The 24,674-nt window shown below is 33.3% G+C and overlaps 1 protein-coding gene across 4 annotated transcripts in view; it reads left to right on the forward strand.

Annotated features, from left to right (window-relative positions):
- The window catches only part of FNBP1L (formin binding protein 1 like), a 112,361-nt gene that overhangs the window by 81,563 nt on the left and 6,124 nt on the right, over positions 1-24,674 (forward strand). For 3 of the 4 annotated variants that reach the window (XM_055340023.1, XM_055340021.1, XM_055340022.1), the window contains exons 6-12: positions 729-833; positions 4,131-4,259; positions 6,276-6,422; positions 10,874-11,077; positions 20,029-20,138; positions 23,019-23,151; positions 23,530-23,624. In XM_055340023.1, the coding sequence (XP_055195998.1) occupies positions 729-833; positions 4,131-4,259; positions 6,276-6,422; positions 10,874-11,077; positions 20,029-20,138; positions 23,019-23,151; positions 23,530-23,624 (923 nt within the window). Of the gene's footprint in view, positions 1-728; positions 834-4,130; positions 4,260-6,275; positions 6,423-10,873; positions 11,078-12,476; positions 12,636-17,146; positions 17,162-20,028; positions 20,139-23,018; positions 23,152-23,529; positions 23,625-24,674 lie in introns of all 4 variants that reach the window. The other variant, XM_055340024.1, reaches the window with a different exon arrangement.

Here is a 24,674-nt window from a genome sequence, read left to right on the forward strand (position 1 = left end):
GAAGAGATTTCATTAAGAAAATAAAATGGATAGAATTCTGAATATGTTGAATTAACTGAGGAGAGATTTTTAAATAACTGTGTACACTAGGGTGGAATTAGAAAAAAAATATGTTGAAAACTAAGCAAAGGTAAAAAACAAATTAAATCCAGGAATAAAAAAAGAAGTATGCGAGAAAGGAAATATGGTACATATCGCATGGCTCTGTAGTGAATAGCTTTTACAAAGTCATAGTAATTTGAATTAAGTAAAAATTTTAAAGGCCCGGTTCTGGGCTAATGGTATTACTGGGACACCTGGAAGAAACAATAAGAAGCTGCTTTGGAGGGACATTTCCATATCCCACCACAAAAGAATAAAAACAATCACCAATACCAGCCAACCAAAGAAACCTACAAAACCAAACACAAAAACCAAAGAAACCAAACAAGTCCAGCTGAAAGTGAGCTTATAATAAAAAAAAAAAAAAAACACAAAATAGATGTGATTTTTTTTATTGGTAAATGATATAATATTAACCCAGTCATGCTCTATGATTTTTTTCTTCACAGTTTATATTCTGATAATTTAAGTCACATAGATTGATTGAATACTAATAACATTTCTTTTCTCATTTAGAAAAGTTTTATTTTTAGTGTGATTCTATGTGGTGGCAGCATTTTAAAGTTATTTTTTAATGAGATAAATTAATTTTATTTCTCAGTGTGTTATTTTAATTTTTTAAACAGAGTAAAAAGAAATTTGAAAGAGAATGTAGAGAGGCAGAAAAGGCACAACAGAGTTATGAAAGATTGGATAATGATACTAATGCAACCAAGGCAGATGTTGAAAAGGTAAGAAATAATCTAAACTAACTTTGATATCAAAATATTATTCCTTGCACATGGAGGGGTAGTTGCAATATTTGTATTGGTAGTTTCCCCAAGAGAAACACTATGTCTGAAATTAAAATATACCAATATTTGTGTACTTCAAATCATAAGTTAGTCTGAGAAAGTAATAAGTGTTACTTTATTGTAATGTCTTAACTGCATTCAGAATGCATAGAAAAGACATGGTTGCTATTGAGAATTGAGTTTCTATCTTATTCCAAAACAGAAGAGAAAATCTCAAGTAAGTTGATGGGTTGTGCAAATAGGGGTTGGGTAATATGCCTCCCCAACTTGACATATGGCAAAACAAGATCAAACTGCCAGAGGTATGTGATGTTAACTATTTGTCTTTGTTTCATTCACTCACTCAACTCGCTCATTTATTTACTCATTCATTTTTGGAAACTGAAATCTCTTGTCACTAACTGATCCTGGATCAGATGTTCTGTAATGAAACTTTGTAGGATCAGCCCTATAACTATCGCTGTTTAGCTTTTCCTTCTTCCCTCTGTATGCTCTTTATCTTAGAACATTTGACATAATGATAGAGCAGAAATACGGAGATTTTGAAATAACAGGTGAACCTTACTCCACATTTTTGTATATGCAAAGGCCCAACAGGTATATTTTCAAATTAGGATAATTCTCTATAGGATTAGAACAAGAAAAAAGTAAGAAGGAAGAGAGGAGTAATTTATTTTCTGCATTCCATTTTCCTTACCACTTAAAACCTATAAAAATATATAAAATACAGGTTTTGCAATTACCTTAAAATCCTTCTGGTATAACTTGTAAAGCTTTTTTTTTTTAACCTGTTTTTTAGTGACTTTAAACCTCTAATGATAGTAAGTTCCTAATGGTTGGAAATACAATCTTAAGGCAGTTTGTTCTTTTTTTTTTTTTTTTTTTTTTTTTTTAATTTTTCCAACTCTAGCATTTCCTTATGACTGTTTTTCTTTGGATACCTGTTAATTCGTCAGTATCCCACTTAAATTATATTACTTCTGATTGGATGTAATAATCCAGGTATGAGTTTTATCTGTCCTGAGTTTCATGACTTGCCTTGTTTTGAACACCAAATTTATGTTAATTAAGGCTAAATAGATATCGATTTTTTGGGGGGGCACATTGTTTGGATGGACTCCCAATGAGTTTATGGTTAAACCTATGTTTTTTCAAATATGGTGTGGTATGAGGACATGTGTCTCGGAACTTGTACTGTTGGTATTTTAAATGCATATGTCCATCTGTATCAATTATTAGACTTAACCTGCTGTTAAGAATTTTGGATCCTGATTTTGATCATCGATATATTCATTTCCTTCCTAGCATCATGTCATGCACATAATATGTTACCATTATTTGATTAAAAACGTGCACCCAACAGGTGGAAATAACACTATTATATACAGGGGAGATTTCCTTGCTAGTTGATACTGGTTCCTTAAGGACTCTGACTCATTACCAAACATTGAATACGTAGTTTATGTACTATGCGACAAGTTAAGCAACTCTAACTGGACTCTCATTTAACTTAGTTTTTTCATTTTGTCTGTAAAACATCTTTAGAGACCAATTTGACATTTTGGAATCTAGATATAACATGTTTAATAGTTTGACCTAACAAGAATTTTAATGTTTATAGTTTCCTTTCTTATGCATATTTGTTTGCAGTCCCATTACTTAGAGAATTTGCAAAACTTTGAGGGTTTGCTTTAGACAATACAGAACGGGAATTCTGTTGTAAGTGACCAGGGAGGAAAGGGGAACATAGTTTCAGTTGAGCAACTACTGATAAAGGTTTAAAAAAAAAAAAAAGGTGAAGAGGGAGCAAGCCAATTACTGATCTTCCTAAAGAAAAGGAAGGCAGTTGCACAATGTGAATATACCATAACACTCCTTCCAAGCTGTACACTTAAAAATGATTAAGATGGTCAGTTATGTTGTGTGTATTGTGTATGTTACCACAATTAAAAATTTTTTAAAATTCAAATACAATATTAAAAAAAAGGAAGGCAGTAAGTATGAAGCCCACAGTATACCAGAGGGGGCTTCAAATTTTATTAGCTTCTAGCGTTATACTCCTACATACCCTGCTGGTACATTTTCCTTAGGCTTTGGGAATCATAGCCAGTGACTTTGGAACAGGAGTGGTTTCTCCTGACAGTTCAGGAACCATTGTGGCTAGGGGATAGTTTATTGGAGCAGGGAGAAAGGGAGAAGAAGTAAATGAATGAGTATTTAAGGTCCCAGGTTGGAACTTCAAATGTATTTTTCTGTAGAAATACTTTGGGCCATAGTGCTTAGTTTCTGTAGTACTTAAGTATTGTAATCTTCAAGTACACTGTGGATTAAATGCATTTTTGTGGGCTTATTTAGTATCTTGGGTACCATGTATTTCCATATGCCAGTTTGTTTCTGAGTTCAGAACTATAACTTGTGGAAGGTTAGAGACTACGTTTGCAGAAAATGGAATTAAAATAATAAACTTTATTCACAGTGTGCTTTGTAATTTCCAAAGCACTGTCATAGAACATGATTCATTCCTTGGAACCCTGAAAAATTGAGTTCAATTCTTATTTTTTTTCCTTATTACTTTAGAACAATTGAGAATTTTATTTAGATTCCCCTTCATTACATCTAGAATTAATGATTTTATGTTAAGTTTATATTCTGATATTCTTGTCAATGTAGATGATGCTTACATGACTCATTCGAAAAGCATTTCTATAAGAAATTACAGTGAACAGAACTGCATTCTAAATAAACATTCCTTAAAATACTTCTGGTTTTATATAGAGTTGGAAATCATTGTTGAGTATTACTTTGTCCAAAATTAGCATTTTTATCAGTATTTGGTTTCCCTGTGGTTCTGAGTTGGATATAAGTGGATTATGTTTGAAGGAATGTTTCACTAACTTTTAACTGTCTGAAATATTTCAGTACTATTTTCCCTTATGATTAAGAGCATACTGTTTGAAGTCAAGCCATAATGTTGTCATTTATTTAATTGAAAAAAAAATCTGGATTTGTTAAGGAGAAACTTTATTTGAATAGATTATTGCAAGGGGGAGGACTGTTGTAATAAGAGAAAGGGAATGTTGCAAAGGAGAATGCCCTGGCCAGATCTGCAAGCATCTCCTTAAAATTTAAATGATACTAATAGTTAGAAAAAGTCTAGTTTTTAATGTAACTTTGAGAAAAGTGAATTAGCTATGATTTTTTTGTTGGTAATTATTTGGACCAATTTGTCTCTAGGCCAAACAGCAGTTGAATCTGCGTACACATATGGCTGATGAAAATAAAAATGAATATGCGGCACAGTTACAGAACTTTAATGGAGAACAGCACAAACATTTCTACGTAGTGATTCCTCAGATTTACAAGGTAAAGTTTAGGATATGAAATTACTGTAGTTTTAGAGGTGGAAGAGCTAGTCTTTAAATGTAAAACTTAAGTTTCAGGAATCAACCAGAATGCTTCTAGATTCACTAGTCATCGGGATTAGTGATGTGAATTTCCTTTATGATTATAGATTTGAAAAGTGAATTTTTCCTACCTTTGAAATCACAAATTTTCCTATAGATTTATTATTAGTGTAATAAAAAGTCTGCTAAAACAATGACATTTTCTAGATAAATTTTAATACCATATCACTGAACATTAGGATATAGGGGAAATTCACTGGACTTGTACATTGTAATCTGCCTGCCAAGAATTGGGATGTAGCTTTTTGACACTATACCAGAATCATTGGTATTAGTCCATGTGGCAGAAATAAATCTTAGGAAATGTATTTGCTAGCCTGGTTTTTGCCTGTTTGTCTTCCTAGCTGCCAGATCATAAATGTAATTCAGGCCATAAGTTTGCTTACCATTCCCATCCATCATCACTTGATGATGAATAGTTGCCAAACAGCCTGAGATAAAGACCCAGAATTTATATGAAGGTTATGTTACTGCTTATTCTAGAAAGAAGAAAAATTAGAGAAAAGGGATTAAGTGAAACAGTGTTGAAAGTAGTATTTGGGAGAGCAGAGCTTATATGGAAAGAGTTGTGAGCCCAAATATATTTTCTTTTTCTCTGTAAGCAAATTAGCAGTACAAAGGAAGCATGGTTAGAGATGGTGGGCTAGAGTGGGTATCATATTCCAGTTGTTTAATCCAGAATATCTAGCCTGCTGGTCCTCACTCTCTGGATGCTTTTCTAAGCTCTCCAGCTAAGCCTTCATGTTCTAGAGAGACCTTAACTTGGAGATTCAACCACTTTCTGTGTTTTGGGGCTTGATCCTTTTGTTTGGACCTTGCTGTGGAGGAGCCTTGCCATTTTGTAATACTGGAAGCAATTCCTTTATGAAAATGTGGGTATCAAAATAAATCCACAGGCTTTCAGAAGTTAATTAAAGAAGGAAAACTGGTATGAAGGCTCTGGGATTTGGGGGATTTGAGCAGTGTAACTGCTTCCTAAAAGAAAGAAAGGTTAGTGGTACTGACAAATATTAGTGTCAGAAATGCCCTTATTTGACTTCACTTGTCACAACATAATTCTTAGTGGCACATGCCAGTGAATTTTTGAATTGTGGGGATTCCATTGTATGTGCCATTTTCACCATATAGCTTCTTATTTTTCATCTTGTGTCCCCAACCCTTTGACAGTCATTCTGAGCTGTAGACTGACAGGTAGGTCAAAGTATCTATTGGTATTCAGTCAGCTGTGGATCCATAGCCCAATCAGATCTTACCAAAGTAGTCTGAACTAACTAAAGGACTTAGAGTTCTCAGATTTATATATGTCATAGGCCAGTCCCTTAAAAAGAAAAAAAAAAAGGCATCAGAATTGTTTTCAAGTGCAACTTTTCCTGGATGCATAGACAGATGCTGTGACTGAAAAAATGAAGGGGGGAGGGGGGTCCCTGGTTGGGTCTGTGGTTGTGCATTTGTCTGTCTTCTGCTTAGGGCATGATCCTAGGGTCCTGGGATCGAGTCCTGCATTGGGCTCCCTGCAGGGAGCCTACCTCTGCCTATGTCTCTGCCTCTTTTTGTGTGTCTCTCATGAATAAATAACTAAAATCTTAAAAAAAAAAAAAAAAGAGAGAGAGAAAGAAAAAAGAAAGATGGAGGTGGTTAACAGGTAAATTGCTGCTAGTCTGTTAGGGAGCCCCTTTGGGATACTTGAAAGCCATTGTCACCTGGTTTTAAGATATTCTGAAAGGCTTGATGTTTTTTGTTTGTTTTGTTATTTAATAAGTTTCAAGTTTTAAGTATTCTAAGTCTGCAGCACTAATGAAAAGATACTAACAACAGTGTAACTATTACTGTAGAATCCTTAATTTGGGGGTGGGGTTTGCTTCAACCTGAAAAGAAAATTAAGTATTCCCTTTTTTAAAAAATTTCTGATTATTAGCAACTACAAGAAATGGATGAACGAAGGACTATTAAACTCAGTGAGTGTTACAGAGGATTTGCAGACTCAGAACGCAAAGTTATTCCTATCATTTCAAAATGTCTGGAAGGAATGATTCTCGCAGCAAAATCAGTTGATGAAAGAAGAGTAAGTGCCATATAATTATATTTGAATAAATGTATTTGGTTTAGGTATGCAGCGGGAGTGTGAAATGAATTGGGAAAGAGGTGAAGTAATTGATGGGTAGCTGATTCTAAATTATATTCTGTAGAAGTCTGGCAATAGATTGGACTCCTTTGGGCTTTAAAGACCATTCTAAACACTCAAATTCTAGTTCGAAAGAAAAGAGTTCTAATCCTTCCTTCTCCTCCCCTCCCTAAATATTTCAGTTCTACTCCAAGAGTATAATGTAACCTATGAACTATAGGTTACAAACTGTATTTTACTCTAGTGAAAGTTAAGAGAAAGAAATAGATCTAGAGTTACTCTAAGAATTGCATTTAATACAAGAGTCGGCACTTGAAGCATGGATAGTATATGGAATCATGGCCCATGGGAAAAAGTAAGAAAGGCATTATGAGCAGAAGGAACAGCATAGCTCTACTCCCCTTGAGCAAGTATATCCAGTCACATTCTGTCTCAGTTAAGGTCTAGTAAGAACTGGTCATTTCTCTGTAAATGTCGTTGAGTGACCAGAAAGGATGGTTGGCAGAAACTGAGGCCATGAAGAAAGAGCAAGAGGAAAAAAAACAGTGTTTGGGGAATGCCAAATATGTACCACATATTTTAGTCTTCATAGCAAGTTGGTATTATATTAATGACCATCCTTCCCTATAACAAATAGAATTCTGACTTAAATTTTTAAAATAAAAGGGTTTGGGGGGCACCTGGGTGGCTCAGTTGGTTAAGCATCCAGATTCTTAGTTTCTGCTTAGGTCATGACCTTGGGGGTCCTAGGATCAAGCCCCACCCCTGGCTCCAAGCTCAGTGGAGAGTCTGCTTGAAGATTCTCTTCCTCTGCCCCCCCCCACTTGTTTGCTCTCTCCCCCACTCCCCAAAATAAATTAATAATCTTTTTTAAAAAAGGTTTTTGAGTTCTTTAATTGGGAATTCAGAGGTACCCTTATATTTCAGTATGGCTGGGTGCAGGGTTACTAATAGAGTTAGGTCCCTTCTCTCTCATTCTTACCCTTTTAGCAAGTGAGTGGTAGGGGTGACATTAATGACAAAACTCAGGTGTGATTTATGGATGACTTTTGACTAAATAACAGGCAAAATGCACAATTAACAGAAATAGGGAAAAAAAAGAAATGGTTGGGGGTTGGGAGGAGTTTGTACAGATAAAGTATTCTCTTGGAAAATAATGAGCTTAGGGTGCCAGTAGAACATTGGGATAGTGGTATGTATGTCCAAAGACAGTATATATAGTTATATCAGTTTTAAATTTTAGGGAAATAATACTGAACTTCACATACTTATTTTTAAAATTGCTTTTTGTATTTAGTGCTGTTTGTGAGATCTTTCTGTCTTGTTTGGTTAATATTCCCAAGTATATTCTTAATATATTTTGTTTATCCTTTCCCCCTTTTATTTTAATAAATTAATTTTTATTGGTGTTCAATTTACCAACATACAGAATAACACCCAGTGCTCATCCCGTCAAGTGTCCCCCTCAGTGCCCTTCACCCATTCACCCCCACCCCCCGCCCTCCTCCCCCTCCACCACCCCTAGTTCGTTTCCCAGAGTTAGGAGTCTTTATGTTCTGTGTCCTTTTCTGATATTTCCCACACATTTCTTCTCCCATCCCTTATATTCCCTTTCACTATTATTCATATTCCCCAAATGAATGAGAATATACACTGTTTGTCTTTCTCCGATTGACTTACTTCATTCAGCATAATACCCTCCAGTTCCATCCACGTTGAAGCAAATGGTGGGTATTTGTCGTTTCTAATGGCTGAGTAATATTCCATTGTATACATAAACCACATCTTCTTTATCCATTCATCTTTCGATGGACACCGAGGCTCCTTCCACAGTTTGGCTATTGTGGACATTGCTGCTAGAAACATCGGGGTGCAGGTGTCCCGGCGTTTCATTGCATCTGAATCTTTGGGGTAAATCCCTAACAGTGCAATTGCTGGGTCATAGGGCAGGTCTATTTTTAACTCTTTGAGGAACTTCCACACAGTTTTCCAGAGTGGCTGCACCAGTTCACATTCCCACCAACAGTGTAAGAGGGTTCCCTTTTCTCCGCATCCTCTCCAACATTTGTTGTTTCCTGCCTTGTTAATTTTCCCCATTCTCACTGGTGTGAGGTGGTATCTCCTGGTGGTTTTGATTTGTATTTCCCTGATGGCAAGTGATGCAGAGCATTTTCTCATGTGCATGTTGGCCATGTCTATGTCTTCCTCTGTGAGATTTCTCTTCATGTCCTTTGCCCATTTCATGATTGGATTGTTTGTTTCTTTGCTGTTGAGTTTAATAAGTTCTTTATAGATTTTGGACACTAGCCCTTTATCTGATATGTTATTTGCAAATATCTTCTCCCATTCTGTAGGTTGTCTTTTAGTTCTGTTGACTGTATCCTTTGCTGTGCAAAAGCTTCTTATCTTGATGAAGTCCCAATAGTTCATTTTTGCTTTTGTTTCTTTTGCTTTCGTGGATGTATCTTGCAAGAAGTTACTGTGGCCAAGTTCACAAAGGGTGTTGCCTGTGTTCTCCTCTAGGATTTTGAGGGAATCTTGTCTCACATTTAGATCTTTCATCCATTTTGAGTTTATCTTTGTGTATGGTGTAAGAGAGTGGTCTAGTTTCATTCTTCTGCATGTGGATGTCCAATTTTCCCAGCACCATTTATTGAAGAGACTGTCTTTCTTCCAGTAGATAGTCTTTCCTCCTTTATCGAATATTAGTTGACCATAAAGTTCAGGGTCCACTTCTGGGTTCTCTATTCTGTTCCATTGATCTATGTGTCTGTTTTTGTGCCAGTACCACACTGTCTTGATGACCACAGCTTTGTAGTACAACCTGAAATCTGGCATTGTGATGCCCCCAGATATGGTTTTCTTTTTTAAAATTCCCCTGGCTATTCGGGGTCTTTTCTGATTCCACACAAATCTTAAAATAATTTGTTCTAACTCTCTGAAGAAAGTCCATGGTGTTTTGATAGGGATTGCATTAAACGTGTAAATTGCCCTGGGTAACATTGACATTTTCACGATATTAATTCTGCCAATCCATGAGCATGGAATATTTTTCCATCTCTTTGTGTCTTCCTCAGTTTCTTTCAGAAGTGTTCTATAGTTTTTAGGGTATAGATCCTTTACCTCTTTGGTTAGGTTTATTCCTAGGTATCTTATGCTTTTGGGTGCAATTGTAAATGGGATTGATTCCTTAATTTCTCTTTCTTCAGTCTCATTGTTAGTGTATAGGAATGCCATTGATTTCTGGGCATTGATTTTGTATCCTGCCATGCTACCAAATTGCTGTATGAGTTCTAGCAATCTTGGGTTGGAGGCTTTTGGGTTTTCTATGTAGAGTATCATGTCATCGGTGAAGAGGGAGAGTTTGACTTCTTCTTTGCCAATTTGAATGCCTTTAATGTCTTTTTGTTGTCTGATTGCTGAGGCTAGGACTTCCAGTACTATGTTGAATAGCAGTGGTGAGAGTGGACATCCCTGTCTTGTTCCTGATCTTAGGGGAAAGGCTCCCAGTGCTTCCCCATTGAGAGTGATATTTGCTGTGGGCTTTTCGTAGATGGCTTTTAAGATGTCGAGGAAAGTTCCCTCTATCCCTACACTCTGAAGAGTTTTGATCAGGAATGGATGCTGTATTTTGTCAAATGCTTTCTCTGCATCTAATGAGAGGATCATATGGTTCTTGGTTTTTCTCTTGCTGATATGATGAATCACATTGATTGTTTTACGAGTGTTGAACCAGCCTTGTGTCCCGGGGATAAATCCTACTTGGTCATGGTGAATAATTTTCTTAATGTGTTGTTGGATCCTATTGGCTAGTATCTTGTTGAGAATTTTTGCATCCATGTTCATCAGGGATATTGGTCTGTAATTCTCCTTTTTGGTGGGGTCTTTGGTTTTGGATCCTTTCCCCTTTTGGATGAATGAAAGCCTTTCTACTTGTCTTTTGCTCTCTTTTACAATTAGATATCCTTTCCCCTGTTCCAAAGATCATCATCTTTGTAAATACCCTTTAAAGCAAAAAGCCCTTTTCCTTTGAAACTTCTTAGAATTTCTACTTGAGAATAAACTCTTCCTGTATTCTTTTTGTTAACTAGATGTTTCGTATCAGCTAACTCATTCAGATGAATTCCAGTGGATTGAAGCTATGGAATAAAAACATTCATGAATATTACAAATTTAAAAAGTGTTAATCTGATTATAAATTAGTTTTTTTATTAGGATTAAAATATTTAATGTTTCTTAGTGATCCACAGGAAGAAATTATTCACTTTTAAACCTTTAATGATAACTTTGGAATTATTTCCTTTAAATTGTTATTTTCTTGAGTAAGGTTTTAAAAGCTAATGGCGTTAAAAATAAATGAGGTGGTTTTAAAAACATGTTTCTTTATGTAGGACTCTCAAATGGTAGTAGACTCCTTCAAGTCTGGATTTGAACCTCCAGGAGACTTCCCATTTGAAGATTACAGTCAGCATATTTATAGAACCATTTCTGATGGGACTATCAGTGCATCCAAACAGGAAAGTGGGAAGATGGATGCCAAAACCACAGTAGGAAAGGCCAAGGGCAAGTTGTGGCTCTTTGGAAAGAAGCCAAAGGTAAAAGTCCTAAAATTCCTCTATGCTAACAATTTTATTTTAGTGTGTCATTTAAGTCAATGTAGGTGTTGATTGGATAATGGCTTACTATTAATAGAGAATAAGCATTTTTATTTGAATGATACAGTTAACTTTTCACTTATTAGAAACCTAGTTTTGTATTTTAATAGTAAAAATTATTTCTGGATTTAACATTTGAACACCACTTAATTAGTAAAAATATTAAATAGTTGTGAATCTCTTGAATCATATGCTTTTGAAATTTCACTTGTATATAGTTTCAATCAGAATCTCTAAGGAAACATGATCTAAGACCACTAAAATTACAGTTTCTCTGTTAGATTGAATGGTTGACTGTAGTAATAATAAATGTCAAATTAGTTCTTATAGATTATACTAATAAAATTATTTTTATCATCCATGTGAATAATGGGAAGGGTTCAATGTTTGTGGTTATTTGAAGTTTAATAAGTCTCTAGTTTACTAAGAGAATCTCACTCTTGTTGAAATCCACTTTTTGATGTGCTGTATATATTAGATAAATCTAGCTCAACAGATGACCAAATGGAATTGATGAGTGCTTACTTAATCTTACCAATTTAGTGATTATAATAGAGTCTATGTAGTTTGAGAATAGATATGTACTTTTAATCTGATATGCTTTATTAAAGTACACATAATATTAATTCATTTTTCTGCTCTTGGCTTAAGAATGTAGATAAATTTAACTCAGATTATACCTATAAATATCTTTAGAAGTGCACTTATAATAACTCAAGCATTATTCTTGCTTTTAATAATATTTTCCAGGTGAGAAGTTCAGAGGTGAGACTTTTTTTTTTAAGTCAAATCAGAGTAGATAGGCGAACTTAGAAAAATGACTACTGACATATTTTTTTAAAAATGAGGTGCAGTGAGGATGAAATAGGAACAGTCTGAGAGAAAAAACACAAATGTAATGAAATTGCCTATTTGTGAAAATCAGTTGTAATTTTAATATTTTAATAGACATTATCTATTTAGATAACTTTACCTGTAGCTGCTGCCTTTATCTCTGACAAGTACAGGTTAAAGTATAACCAGTTAGGTAGTGCTAATATTCTAGAAACCAGAAGAGAATTTTTTATATAGGTCATATTGCTCTCTCTAACATTATAATTTGTGTACTCTATATTTTTAGTATCTTGTAAAAAGTGATCAAATGAAATGGTACATTTTTTAAAGTAAATTTGACTTTTTAAAATGACGGTTTTGGCAAAGCTATGTTAATTCTCTTATATTTTTATAGAAAACTTTGAGATTTATTTTGTGAAAAGTATGTTGCCAAAAATAGAATTTTCATTTAGGAAAAAACTATGCACATTTGGCTTATTGATTCCTTTCTTTATTTCCATATTAGCCACAGTCCCCACCCTTAACCCCTACTAGTTTATTCACATCCAGTACTCCTAATGGGTCCCAGTTTCTCACATTCTCCATTGAGCCCGTGCATTATTGTATGAATGAAATAAAAACAGGGAAGCCCAGAATTCCTTCTTTCAGAAGCCTCAAAAGAGGGGTAAGTTTAATAATGGGTTAAAATGCATGATGGCCTATTGTGTGTGTAGTGTGGCTTTTAATACTCTCCACCCTCATTATAAGGCTCTCTCCAGTAAATATGTAGTTTAAAAACACCACAGAATTAAGCATAGCTGCCCTCAAGTTAAAAACAACTCCTCTTTATAACATTTGAAATGCTCAACCATAAAAGAATGGTATTATAAAGAGGGTGCTGGGTACAATCATATTAGCTATTTTTTTTGTTTATGTGAAATCATATGTCCACCATTGTCTTGTAATGTATTTACATTTTTAAGACTTTCAGTAATTTGTCACTGAAGTTACTTATGTAATAATTTGTCACTAATAATGACTTCTGCCAATTTATAAAGTATTTTGTTGACAATAAAAAAATCAAGTTCAATTTTAATTGCCCTACTTTCAGAAGTATAAAACAGTTTCTAGTAGTTAAATAAAGATAAAGATAGGTGTGTTAATAAATATCAAGATTGTAGATCAAAGATAATATATTAGTAGGTATTTTGTAAATCATAAAGCCTATAAAATACTAGATATTATTAATGTTTACATGGAATTTATGTTCTTGATTTAGAAGTATTTTTTACCAAAATTTTTCCTTTTTTAAAAAAATTGGCCAGCCTTTGATGTTTACTTAAAACTAAAGATATTCTGCAAATGAAAAATTTTAGAATAGTAGAAACCAAATGTTAAACTATTTTTTAGCAACAATTGTTAGACTACTGATAAATATTAGTGTTATTCCATTACTTTAGTGATGCTAATTTCTCGTTTGTTTGATTTTAAGGGTGTCCTTATAATATTCATAGCTCATAATTTAGATATATTTATAAAATTTGAGCATTTGTTTGTTCATATGAAAAACATAGGTTTGATAGCCCACAGATGAGAACACAGAGTCTCTCAGTGCCGTGACATCTAATCATTAACAGTGATGATATACTGTAGTTGGGCTCTTGTTCTTGCTCCCCATTTTTCCTCCTCCTTCTTTTTTTTTTTTTTTCATGTCTTCTCTTTTCTTTTCTGTCTAGCCTGTCTGGTTTTACTACTTTTTGTAACCTTTTCTACAAACTGCTTTGGTTGAGTTTCTCTTTTGGCCCCATATAGGGCAAGATTACATTATTCTCTGCATTTTCATTATAACAGTATGACAAACTGAAGTGATACCATGTAACGCAGCAGACATGTTCTAATGAATGATGTCTCTTTTTGGACTTCTTTTTTCCTATAATGTCATAAACAGTTTTACATCTATCTTACCTAATTCTGAGTGTGAATGATGCTACACATAATAAGTAACATTCTGAAAAGTCATTAGGAATAAGTCTGTATTATACCTACAAGCACTACAGGTACCTGTATTCATTTTTAAAACCCCTTAACACTTGTTTGAAGGACTTTTAAGAAGTCACTTCTGTTGCTTGAATTATGAGGGTAGAATTCCCATCTTTTTTCTCTTATGATTTAGACTTAATTAAATATTATGTGTTACATAAATCATGAGAAATTACTATTTAGTAGCTATATTCTTGTAATTGTTTATGTATCTTACACACTAAGTCCACCAGACCCAGTTATGGTAATCTACACTGTATAATTACGGAGATACGAAATAAATGTAGTTCTGTGTCAAAAAGTTTAGACAGATCAAACTGTGAGCCCTGGAGAGAGAAGTTTAAATATGTGACGTCTTCATTCATACTGAATAAGTTGATATGTGGAATTTTATAAACTGTAGAACTTAAAAAGTATCTGCTTAGTCATTATTTGTCTTATTTACATTTATTGCTTTAATTTTAAATATTAGTACATTGTTCTGGGAAGGGCACTTCCAAAAGGCCAAAATCCTCCTCCTTTGTTATTAATTATTGTACCAAAGGAAAAAAGTAATATGCAAGGTAGAAAATTGACAGATAAATTGATTCTAGGGGATTGGAGGATAGAGCAGAAAAGAAAGTTTATTATATAACTTTGGCATTGACAAGTTTTTCATTTTGTTGGTATTTGGTAGTTTATCAGATTCTCTTTCAAAATTAGCCCGTAGAGAATATTTTCTACCACTTAAGAATTTTCTCAATGTAGAAAAATCCAAAAAGAAGTTTTAAGAAACCAGTTGTTGTTTTTTTTTTTTTAAACATGTATATTTACATGTGAGTCCATTAAGCTTACAGAGTAAGTCTTTAAGGTTTCTTAAAGCTGATGAGTTGTACCAATCAAATCTGAAACTCTTGCTTTGAACTATGTTTGCTACATTGCTTTTCCTAAATACCTACTTTGGACTTTTCTAAAAAATTATAATTTCTTTCTTTCTTTTTTTTTTTTTTAAGAAACTTAGTATATATAGTTCCTAATATTTTTAAGAATGTGAGAAATGCTATATTTGACTGATGTTTTTGAATTTGATAGTGATCCCAGTAGACCTTTTCTGAGAGATAGTGGTGTATAATTTTCTCCTGTGACATCAAGAGCTAACTATTAATGGATATTTGGTGTACATATAGACTTAACCACTATTAATACAGAAACAAATAATTTTTACTCTATTTCATTTGAGTTTGCTGTGTAATCCTTTTTTTGAGGGGAAGTAGATTTATCTAGCAATAGTAAGTCCATGTATTCTGTCTAAATTATTCATGGTCTTAAAAACCTAGTCATATTTGTAAGCTTGTACTTATTCAGAATATAGTTAGCAGGATTTTCCTATCTTTAAATGAAATATATCTAATAATTGTAATTACCTAACAGATTTCCTTTTTAGCTTCTTTGTATATTTTTTAAGGTGTTGGGGGTATGTGAAATTTTCTAGTTATAGGTACATGATAACTTTATGAGAGTAAGATATTTATGCATTGAACATGAGTTAATTACTTAAAAGAAGAAATATTTTGATGTATTTCTAATATTTTTACAAGGAACTTGAGTTTTTTGTATCCCCAAACCTGAGGTTATTGAACCATAAATTAATCTAATTGATAGGAAACTAGATTAACTAAAAACTGAAATATTTGATACTTCAGTTATAATCATCTTAATGTTTTCTTTAAAACGTATTAAAATAGAAACTGGAAAAATAGTTATTATTTCACTTAGAAATTTAGCTGGGGAAAATTTATAAAAGATAAATTCAAATACTTCACATATTTTGTTTCTTGTGCTCTGTTTAATTTTGTATTAATTAGCATTTAAAAAGACCATGAATATATTTTTTAAATTGAATCCTTTTAATCTTTTTATCAGGAATTTTGATACCAAAATAAGTTGTGGTTTTGTTCCCTGAAACTACTGACAGTCTAAAGAATGTTAAGCTTAATTTGGAAAGATAATGGATAGTAAATGTCATCTTTCTTATCATCATAACCATTAATATATATAGCCAATTCATTGGAGATAAGGGGTAGATATTTTTGTCAATTATTTATTAAAGTTCTCATTTTTTTATTGAAATTATACCTGACATGCCCTCTACCTTCTCTAAAACATCATGATTTAGAAAATAGGGAAAAGTAAAAATTTTAGAGGTTGTGAACCAAACACAATGAATGTAAAGATTAACTTTGTAAAGCTTTATTGCATATTATGGATCACTAAGGGTGTGCATGTGCGTGTGTGTGTGTGTAAGCGTGCACATGTGTGTGTACTGGGGATGCTTTATAGATGCATTGCCAGTTGCAGAACCCTGTTAACCCACATAATGTGGGTTATATATATATATTAGTGGTATATATACTGTATGAGTGCACTCTGGCTATGTCATTTCATTTTTCTGAAAAAATAAAGTTTATCCAGTTTTCTAAAAATTACCATTATATTTTTAGTGTTGCTTATTGAGCATATGGATTTCAGAATAAAAACTGAAAAATAGAAGCACTGTCTTCAAAGCAATATTCAGCCCATATATTTATGTCTTTTAGGAAATATGTATGGGAAATGATGTTTCTGTACATTTTCTTAAGAAAAAAAAACGTTTAAACTAGTAGAAGTGTTACCCTTCTCTACCCTTGACATATTTAAATACAAAATAATGTTTTGAACTGTAAAAATTCCTGTAATCTGTTTTGTTTAATGAATTGGGAAGAGCCTTTCATTTTTTAATACTTCATATAATTTAAATGATTAATATTAGATCTTTATATTCAACTTTTCAAATATTAGTATTTTGAGAATAAAGAGCTATGTAAGTGAATCCATTTATGGAAAAAATTATCTCTTAAAGAAGAAAATAAATAATTACTGATCAAATTATTTCTATTTACTTTTGAGTTTTAGTTGCATTTAGAAAATATCTGCCCATTATCATCAGTGTATTTTTTTTTTTTTGCAAGTAACTTTCCCCAATATGTGCTTAAAATTGTTTTTCTGGCATAATTGTTTGGATTGTGAAATGTTCATGATTTATTTTAATATAAAAAAGTATAAGTTATTGCATCTTCTGTATTATGATTTCATATGAATAATTTACCATTTCTTTCTGTTTTCCATTGAACTATTCAGTGGTCGGTGAAGATGGTAAGCCTTATGTGCTGATCTATATACTGTGCCAACATTAAATAAGACATTGTTTTCTTTTTTTTTTTAATTAAAAATAAGTGGTAAGGTACAACCCCGCATTTTCACCTCGTATGTGTCTTTTCTTTTTATAATTTATTCCGTGGTCCAATATATGCCAGTACTTCTTGATGTTGTAAAATTCAAAAATAATGTGGTTACCTGTAATCAACCCATTAAGTTCTTAAATGTTATTGAGTGGAGTCCTTGTCATGTTACAGAGCATAAAATTATAGTTAATCATTATTTTTAAAGTTACACAGTAGAACCAAAGTTCTTGTTTTTACAGAAGGAAAACTAAAAATGATTTTTAAGATCTTTTAAAAAGATTGTATAAATTTGTGTTTATCACAAGAAACAATAGATTTTCAAAATAGTAAGAAAATTTCCTTCTGATTTCATCAGAGAGTCAGTGCTTTCTTCTTCTGTACTACTGAATGGTAAAAAAGCACACATAACCTGAATACTATGTGTGTGTGTACAGTGTATGTGTGTGAGCGTGTATGTGTGATGGTCCTTTATACATTTCAGACACATTAATGGAACTGCATTGTGAAGACCTAATCCCCAAATCTTTGGGTCCTTGCATAGTTTATTTTTGAAAAACAGACCACTCTCTTTCAGACCACATTCTTTCACACTTGTAGTCTGATCTTTTATAAATTAATTCCCTTGTAATAGGAAAAGTTGTTGTTTCCTGCCTCAAAGGTCTTTATAGGAAGTAGTGTTTAGTTCTCATGTTCTATAAAACAACAGGTTATAATGTCAAAATGGGATTTATTAACAGGTATCCACTGTTTATAAATTTGAGAACAAGGTTTAATTAGGAGTAAGTGGAAATCTGGCAGGTTTACATATAGGTAATTGTGAGTTTATTACTCCCCCCAAAAAACATTGAAATATATTTCTTTATTAAATAGTTTTTCAGAATTTTAAAAATATAAAGTTTTATCTTTGGCACATATATAATAGTTTTCAGAACCTGTATGTAAATTAGATTAAATCTGACAACTTACATTAATAATTGACCACTAAATTTAAAGGCACCGGGACGCCTTGGTGGCTTACTGGTTTAGCACCTGCCTTCAGCTCAGGGCCTGATCCCGGAATCCCAGGATCAAGTCCCGTGTCGGGCTCCCTGCATGGAGCCTGCTTCTCCCTCTGCCTTTGTCTCTGCCTCTCTCTCTGTGTCTCATGAATAAATAAATAAAATCTTTAAAAAATAATAATTTAAAGGCACCTACCTTGTATAGGAAATTCTGCCATTCATTTATTTAGGTCAGATTCAGTTGATAAACAGATTCTTATTTCTGCTACTTGTAGATTAAAAAACAAAAGCCACTTAGACAAGCTGCCCTCCTTTTTTTTAAGGCAAGCTTGTTAAATATCCATAATGTGTAGGCCACTTGGGGAAAATTGAGATTCTGTTATTAATTAAATATTAGCTTTGATCATGGCCCCCTCCTAAAAGTGAGTTTTTTAAAAGTTGGGAAACATTCTTATAGATGATGAAATAAAGCTACTTAGCATATCTTATAGGCATAAATGGCCCAAAGAGCAAGGATGCATTTCAACAATATTTTAAAAATTGAACTTGCATATTCTTAAAATCACCATTTTAAAAAGAAAAATGTCATCAGTTTTTGGAGTGTATAAAAAACTAATAAATGTAGGGACGCCTGGGTGGCTCAGCGGTTTAGCGCCTGCCTTCAGCCTGGGGTGTGATCCTGGAGTCCTGGGATTGAGTCCCACATTGGGCTCCCTGCACGGAGCCTGCTTCTCCCTCTGCCTGTGTCTCTGCCTCTCTCTCTCTCTCTCTCTCTGTCTCATGAATAAATAAAATCTTAAAAAAAAACAACTAATGTAAATATGGGTTTATAGTAAATGGAAAATCAGTAGTTGCTAATATGGCTCTGTTGTGGAAACTAATAAGATAAAGAAGAGTGACATGATTAACATTTAAGATATGAAAGACATAGAGTGAATCAGAAGTTTACATCTAAATGCCAGTACTCTTTCTTAAATGATGATACAGTTTCTTGAATATTAAAATACTAAAACATTTTCTAACATCCAGCATCTTTCCTAAAGAAGGATCACATCTTTTTTGGATTATATCTTTCAGGAATTACTGAGGTATGTTATTAGGTTGTACAAAAGGATAATTGAAAATAAACTCCTTTCTAGCATAATTTCTACTTACATTTCACACAGTGGATAGTTCTACCTTTTGTTTTTTAACAATCAGGTATGTTTTGGTTCTAAAGAGTGGCTTAATATAATCATTGAAAGACTATGCAATATTAAAATACATTTCACTAATTAGTTATCTTTCATGAGGTAAGTTGCTTATTTGTATAAACTTCTCATATTTGCGGTCAACATTCGCAATATTTGATTTGGCAATATAATGTTACCTATAAAACAATTATTTGTATAGGTGAGAAATGTTAAGTGTTTCCATTTTGTTGTTGTTGCTGTAAGAAGATTCATATGTATTCATTTTAACTGCCAAGACCTGAAAATAATGTGATAGTGGTCATTACTAATTTTCTTTATCTGATTATATTTTTACCTATTATGTTTCATGATTTTATGAACTGACAGGAATTTGAGTTCTTTCTTCAATACAGTTTTAATTAACATACATATCTGTTTAGATTTCTTCTTAAAAAGGGTTGTTTGGGGGCTAATTTGAAATTAAACTTAAAACTGATACATATTTTTGTTTTATAAAACTGATACATATTTTTATTTTATAGCGGGTTTATTTAAAAAAGAAAGTTTCCTGAAGATGTCTTTTATAATGATTTAGATTCTCTTTTCAGGGCCCAGCACTAGAAGATTTCAGTCATCTCCCACCAGAGCAGAGACGTAAAAAGCTGCAGCAGCGCATCGATGAACTTAACAGAGAACTACAAAAAGAATCAGACCAAAAGTATTTTTCCATTAAGTCTTTTCTACCGTTATTATTCCTTAAGGGGTCTACTTTGAATGATGTGTTGAAATGTGATGCATAAAAGGTTTAAAAATCCTATATCGTAATTGAAATACCTTTGGGGGAAAAATATGCTCCTAAACTTTGAAAAATTTTATAATTGCCATGTCACAGATAAAAATGAAATGTTTGTTTCTTAGGTTGCGTTTACTTCTTGGATACCAGTAGTCTGTATATATGCTTTCTGTAATATTGCAAAATAATTTGATGATTCATTATCTAGATTCATTATCTAGTTTCATCAACATTAACTATCTCTGATACTTTGATGTATTTCTTTTTTTTTTTGATATATAAATTGAGTTCAGTAGAAACCTAAAGCCATAATTATTTTGTTTGCAGCAAGATGTGTCGGCAGATAATACTTGATTACTTACAGCGTCAGATTCATTGATTCATAGATGTGATTTTTTTCAATGTTATAAAAAGTTTCCTTCAGTTCAATTTTGTTCTCATGAACAGATAGTTATAATGAATACAGGGTTATTACAGTGAATTGGTGCCTTACTATCTGCTTTTATATTGAAAATAAAATTGGAGCTTAAACTCTAGTACAAGTGATTGAAGGTTTTTGAGGGGTTTGGGTTTTTTTTGCAGCTCAGCTCAGGCAGTTTTATTCCAGATTTTGTGTTCTGTTTTTCCTGTTATTGTAGTATAGTTGACACACAATGTCACTTTAGTTTCAAGTGTAGAAATGATTGAAGTTTTGATGTTAAGAATTGTACATCAGTTATGATAGGATGCTTAATCATAAATATTGTAATATAGTCGATTCTTGTTTTTGGTGGTAGTTATGTTCTATAAAGTCACTGTGAACACTGATTTAGTCAATAATGAAATGGAATATACAGGTGTAGGCTCCATTTAGGTTCTGGTCACAGCATTTTCATCAACTGATCAATTATGACTGTTTTTGTTTGTTTGTTTGTTTAAGATTTTATTTATTTGTTTGAGTGGGAGGAGGGGCAGAGAGGGAGAGGAGAGAGGATTCTCAAGCCTACTCCCTGCTAAGCATGGAGCCCAATGCAGGGCTTGATCCCAAGTCCTTGAGATCATGACCTGAGCTAAAATCAAGGGTCGGATGCTTAAGTGACTAAACCACCCAGGTGCCCAGATTATAACCTTGTTTTATGTGTGTTTCTGTTTGAAGACATTAGCTAATATATATTGTTGATTTAGAAAATTTTTTTAAAGATTTTATCTATTTATTCATGAGAGACACAGAGACTTAGGCAGAGGGAGAAGCAGGCTTCCCACACTCAATCCCAGGACCCTGGGATCATGATCTGAGCTAAAGGCAGATGCTCAAACACTGGGCCACCCAGGTGCCCTGATTCATTAACTTTGAACTCAGGGCCAATAGCACTGTAACTCATGAATGAACAAAGCCTATGTAACCACATGTATTTTTTCCATAATGCACCTCACAGCCTTCTTGCACTTAAAACACTAGACAGTGCTTCACTACACTTAGGGGCTTATTTTATAAAGAAAAATCAGGGCAGCCCTGGTGGCTCAGAGGTTTAGTGGCGCCTTCAGCCCAGGGCCTGATCCTGGAGACCCGGGATCGAGTCACACGTCGGGCTCCCTGCATGGAGCCTGCTTCTCCCTCTGCCTGTGTCTCTGCCTCTCTCTCTCTCTCTCTGTCGCTCATGAATAAATAAATAAAATCTTAAAAAAAAAAAAAAGAAAAAAATCAGGAGTGCCTGGGTGGCTCAGTCAGTAAAGCATCTGCCTTCAGCTTGGGGTCCTGGGATTGAGCCCCATGTTGGGTTCCCTGCTCAGTGGGAAGCCCCCTTTCCTTTCCCTCTGCCACTTCTGCTCTTTCTCTCACTGTCTCTCAAATAAATAAAACCTTAAAAGAAAAAATCACTGAAGAGCATAAAATTAAAAAAACATGACACTTAGGTGGATCACAGAAAGGATACTTGTTCAAGGTGTCTAGAACTTAGGAAAGAAGGAAGACTGGAGATATTTGAGTATCCTCTAAAGGTAGTAAGAGTCCATTATGTATCAATAAAACCAGTAAAAAAGCAGGAAGAGATCATTTTCAAAAAGAAGTGTAGGATGAGGTGAGAAGAAACCTTTGTTGTCATTTTATGTAACACACATTTAAAGGTTGAACAGGGGTAGATGAGACAGCAGAGGTGAGAAGGGAAAAGGAAATGTAACCTCTAGGAAATGAAGAGGGAAAAAGAGTATTAGAGTGTATGAGTCAGTAATGTCAGATGTTAGAAGGAGTCACAGAGCTCTGATTGAGGTATAACCAGCAGTGATATGATTAGAGTAATGAAGAGATGATTGAACTGGGAGAGGCGCAAGTGAAAGATGGCATTCCTATTTCTAGCATGGATGAGCTGGAGGACAAAGATGCTAGGGTTTAAGATGAGGCACACTGGGGGAATATATATCTGTATGAAGATATAATGAATTTGAGTTGAGCCATGAGGAGTTTAAGAATATTGAGGAATATTCTTCCAGGCCTTGATTAAAACGGTATGTGTACAAAGATATACATAATATATACATATGCAATATGTGTATATGCAATATATATTTATATGTACTATATAAATATAAAATCTCATAAATGAGAAATTTATTTTTTTATTTCAAATATTTTAAAAGACTGTCTCCATAAATTACTAACTCTATATACATTATCATCATTATGCAGATTATCGTTAAGTAGGTAATATGTGACTAAATTTAAAGAGATAAGATTAGGCTACGTGAGAGTCCCCAAAATCAAATGAAACTCTTTTATCTGGGAACATATGAAGTGAATATTTAATTCTGTCACATCCTTCCCATTTCCAGAGAAGCACTCAACAAAATGAAAGATGTGTATGAAAAAAATCCACAAATGGGGGATCCGGGGAGTTTGCAGCCTAAATTAGCAGAAACCATGAATAACATTGACCGCCTTCGAATGGAAATCCACAAGAATGAGGTAGGTTTGTTGTTCTGCAGTTTGTCTAAGGTAAATTCATTTTTATAAACTTCATTATGATAAGTTGGTTTTTGCTACAATTTCATCTTCAAATTTTTATGGATTGTTTTAGGGTTTATAATCTAAAAGAAAGAAATCATGGTATATAATCTTCAGAATTAGTTCCTCAGAGTTTTTCCTTTTCTTAATTAAAACTATGTAAAACTAAACATTTATGCTTATCAGCTGTAAATGCAATCATTGATCAAACTGGAATAAAGGTTTCCCTTCTTTAAGAATTATGTAATTATAAAAGCTCAAAGCACATTTTAAATGTAGACTATCTCAGGAGCTTTTTAAAATATTTATTGAGCTCAGTATTATTTATTTTTTCCTAAGGCTTGGCTCTCTGAAGTTGAAGGTAAAACAGGTGGGAGAGGAGACAGAAGACATAGCAGTGACATAAATCATCTTGTAACACAGGGACGAGAAAGGTTACTTTTTGCATTTTATTTGTATTTCTTCTTTTCTCTCAGACTTTTCTCACCCTTTTGTCCTAAACTTCATATAATTCTTTTTCTTCTTTCCTGATTTAACAGGTTTGGCTTTTAGTGACATTTGTCTTATGAACCTAAATGATTTTTTCTTTACAATAGCTACTGGTAAAATATGAAATTTCCTATTGCTGGTCTGTCCTACATTGTCATGCATCCAAAAACAGAGGTATGAACAGAAAATTCATGGAGCTACAGTCTGGAGGCATAAGCTTCTCCGACCTGGGAAGATTCTAAGGTTTAGATGGAGTTGGATGGCTTATGCCAAAGAAAAATTTAACTGTCAAGTTGTTCAAAGTTCTGTGAAGGAAAAAAGAAATCTGTTTTGTTGGTTTGAATCAGAGCTTTCAAGAGGCATTTTGCTAAGTTTCATACCATTTTGTGACATTTTCCCCTCCGTGTATATATCATCCACCACCCCCCATCCCCACTAAAATCTAACAAGTTAGGATTCTCCTTAGAACTTGAGAGATCTAGTGTCAAATCTTGGTTTGCTATTTAATCACAGTATAATTTGAACAAGTTCATTTTTAATAATCTGTCTCAGTTTCCTAAAATGTAAAAATAGAGATTGAAATACCTGTCATATTACTAATAAATGAAATAATATATAAAGCACCTCATAGTAAAATACCTGGGAATTACATGTTTGACAAATGTTGGTTCTTCTCTTTTCCTATGTTACCATTTTTTGAAAAATAGAGATATACTGTTTTGTTTTTTGTTTTTTTTTTATATATACTGGTTTTTGTTACTAGGTAAAACATACCTTAGAGTAATTTAATCTCTGGCTTACATTATTTAAGAACATGGCTTCCAAGCATACAGAAAGTGCTCTTAATTTCTAATCATACAGATTTTCCCATTATTTTATTCAGTCATTGAATTTTTAGCAAAATTATTAGCATTTTTCTCTTAAAAATTTTTTTTAATTTTTTTTTTAAATTTTTATTTATTTATGTTAGTCACAGAGAGAGAGAGAGAGGCAGA

The sequence above is a fragment of the Nyctereutes procyonoides genome, unplaced genomic scaffold, assembly GCF_905146905.1.
Source record: "Nyctereutes procyonoides isolate TBG_1078 unplaced genomic scaffold, NYPRO_anot_genome, whole genome shotgun sequence".
NCBI lineage: Eukaryota > Metazoa > Chordata > Mammalia > Carnivora > Canidae > Nyctereutes > Nyctereutes procyonoides.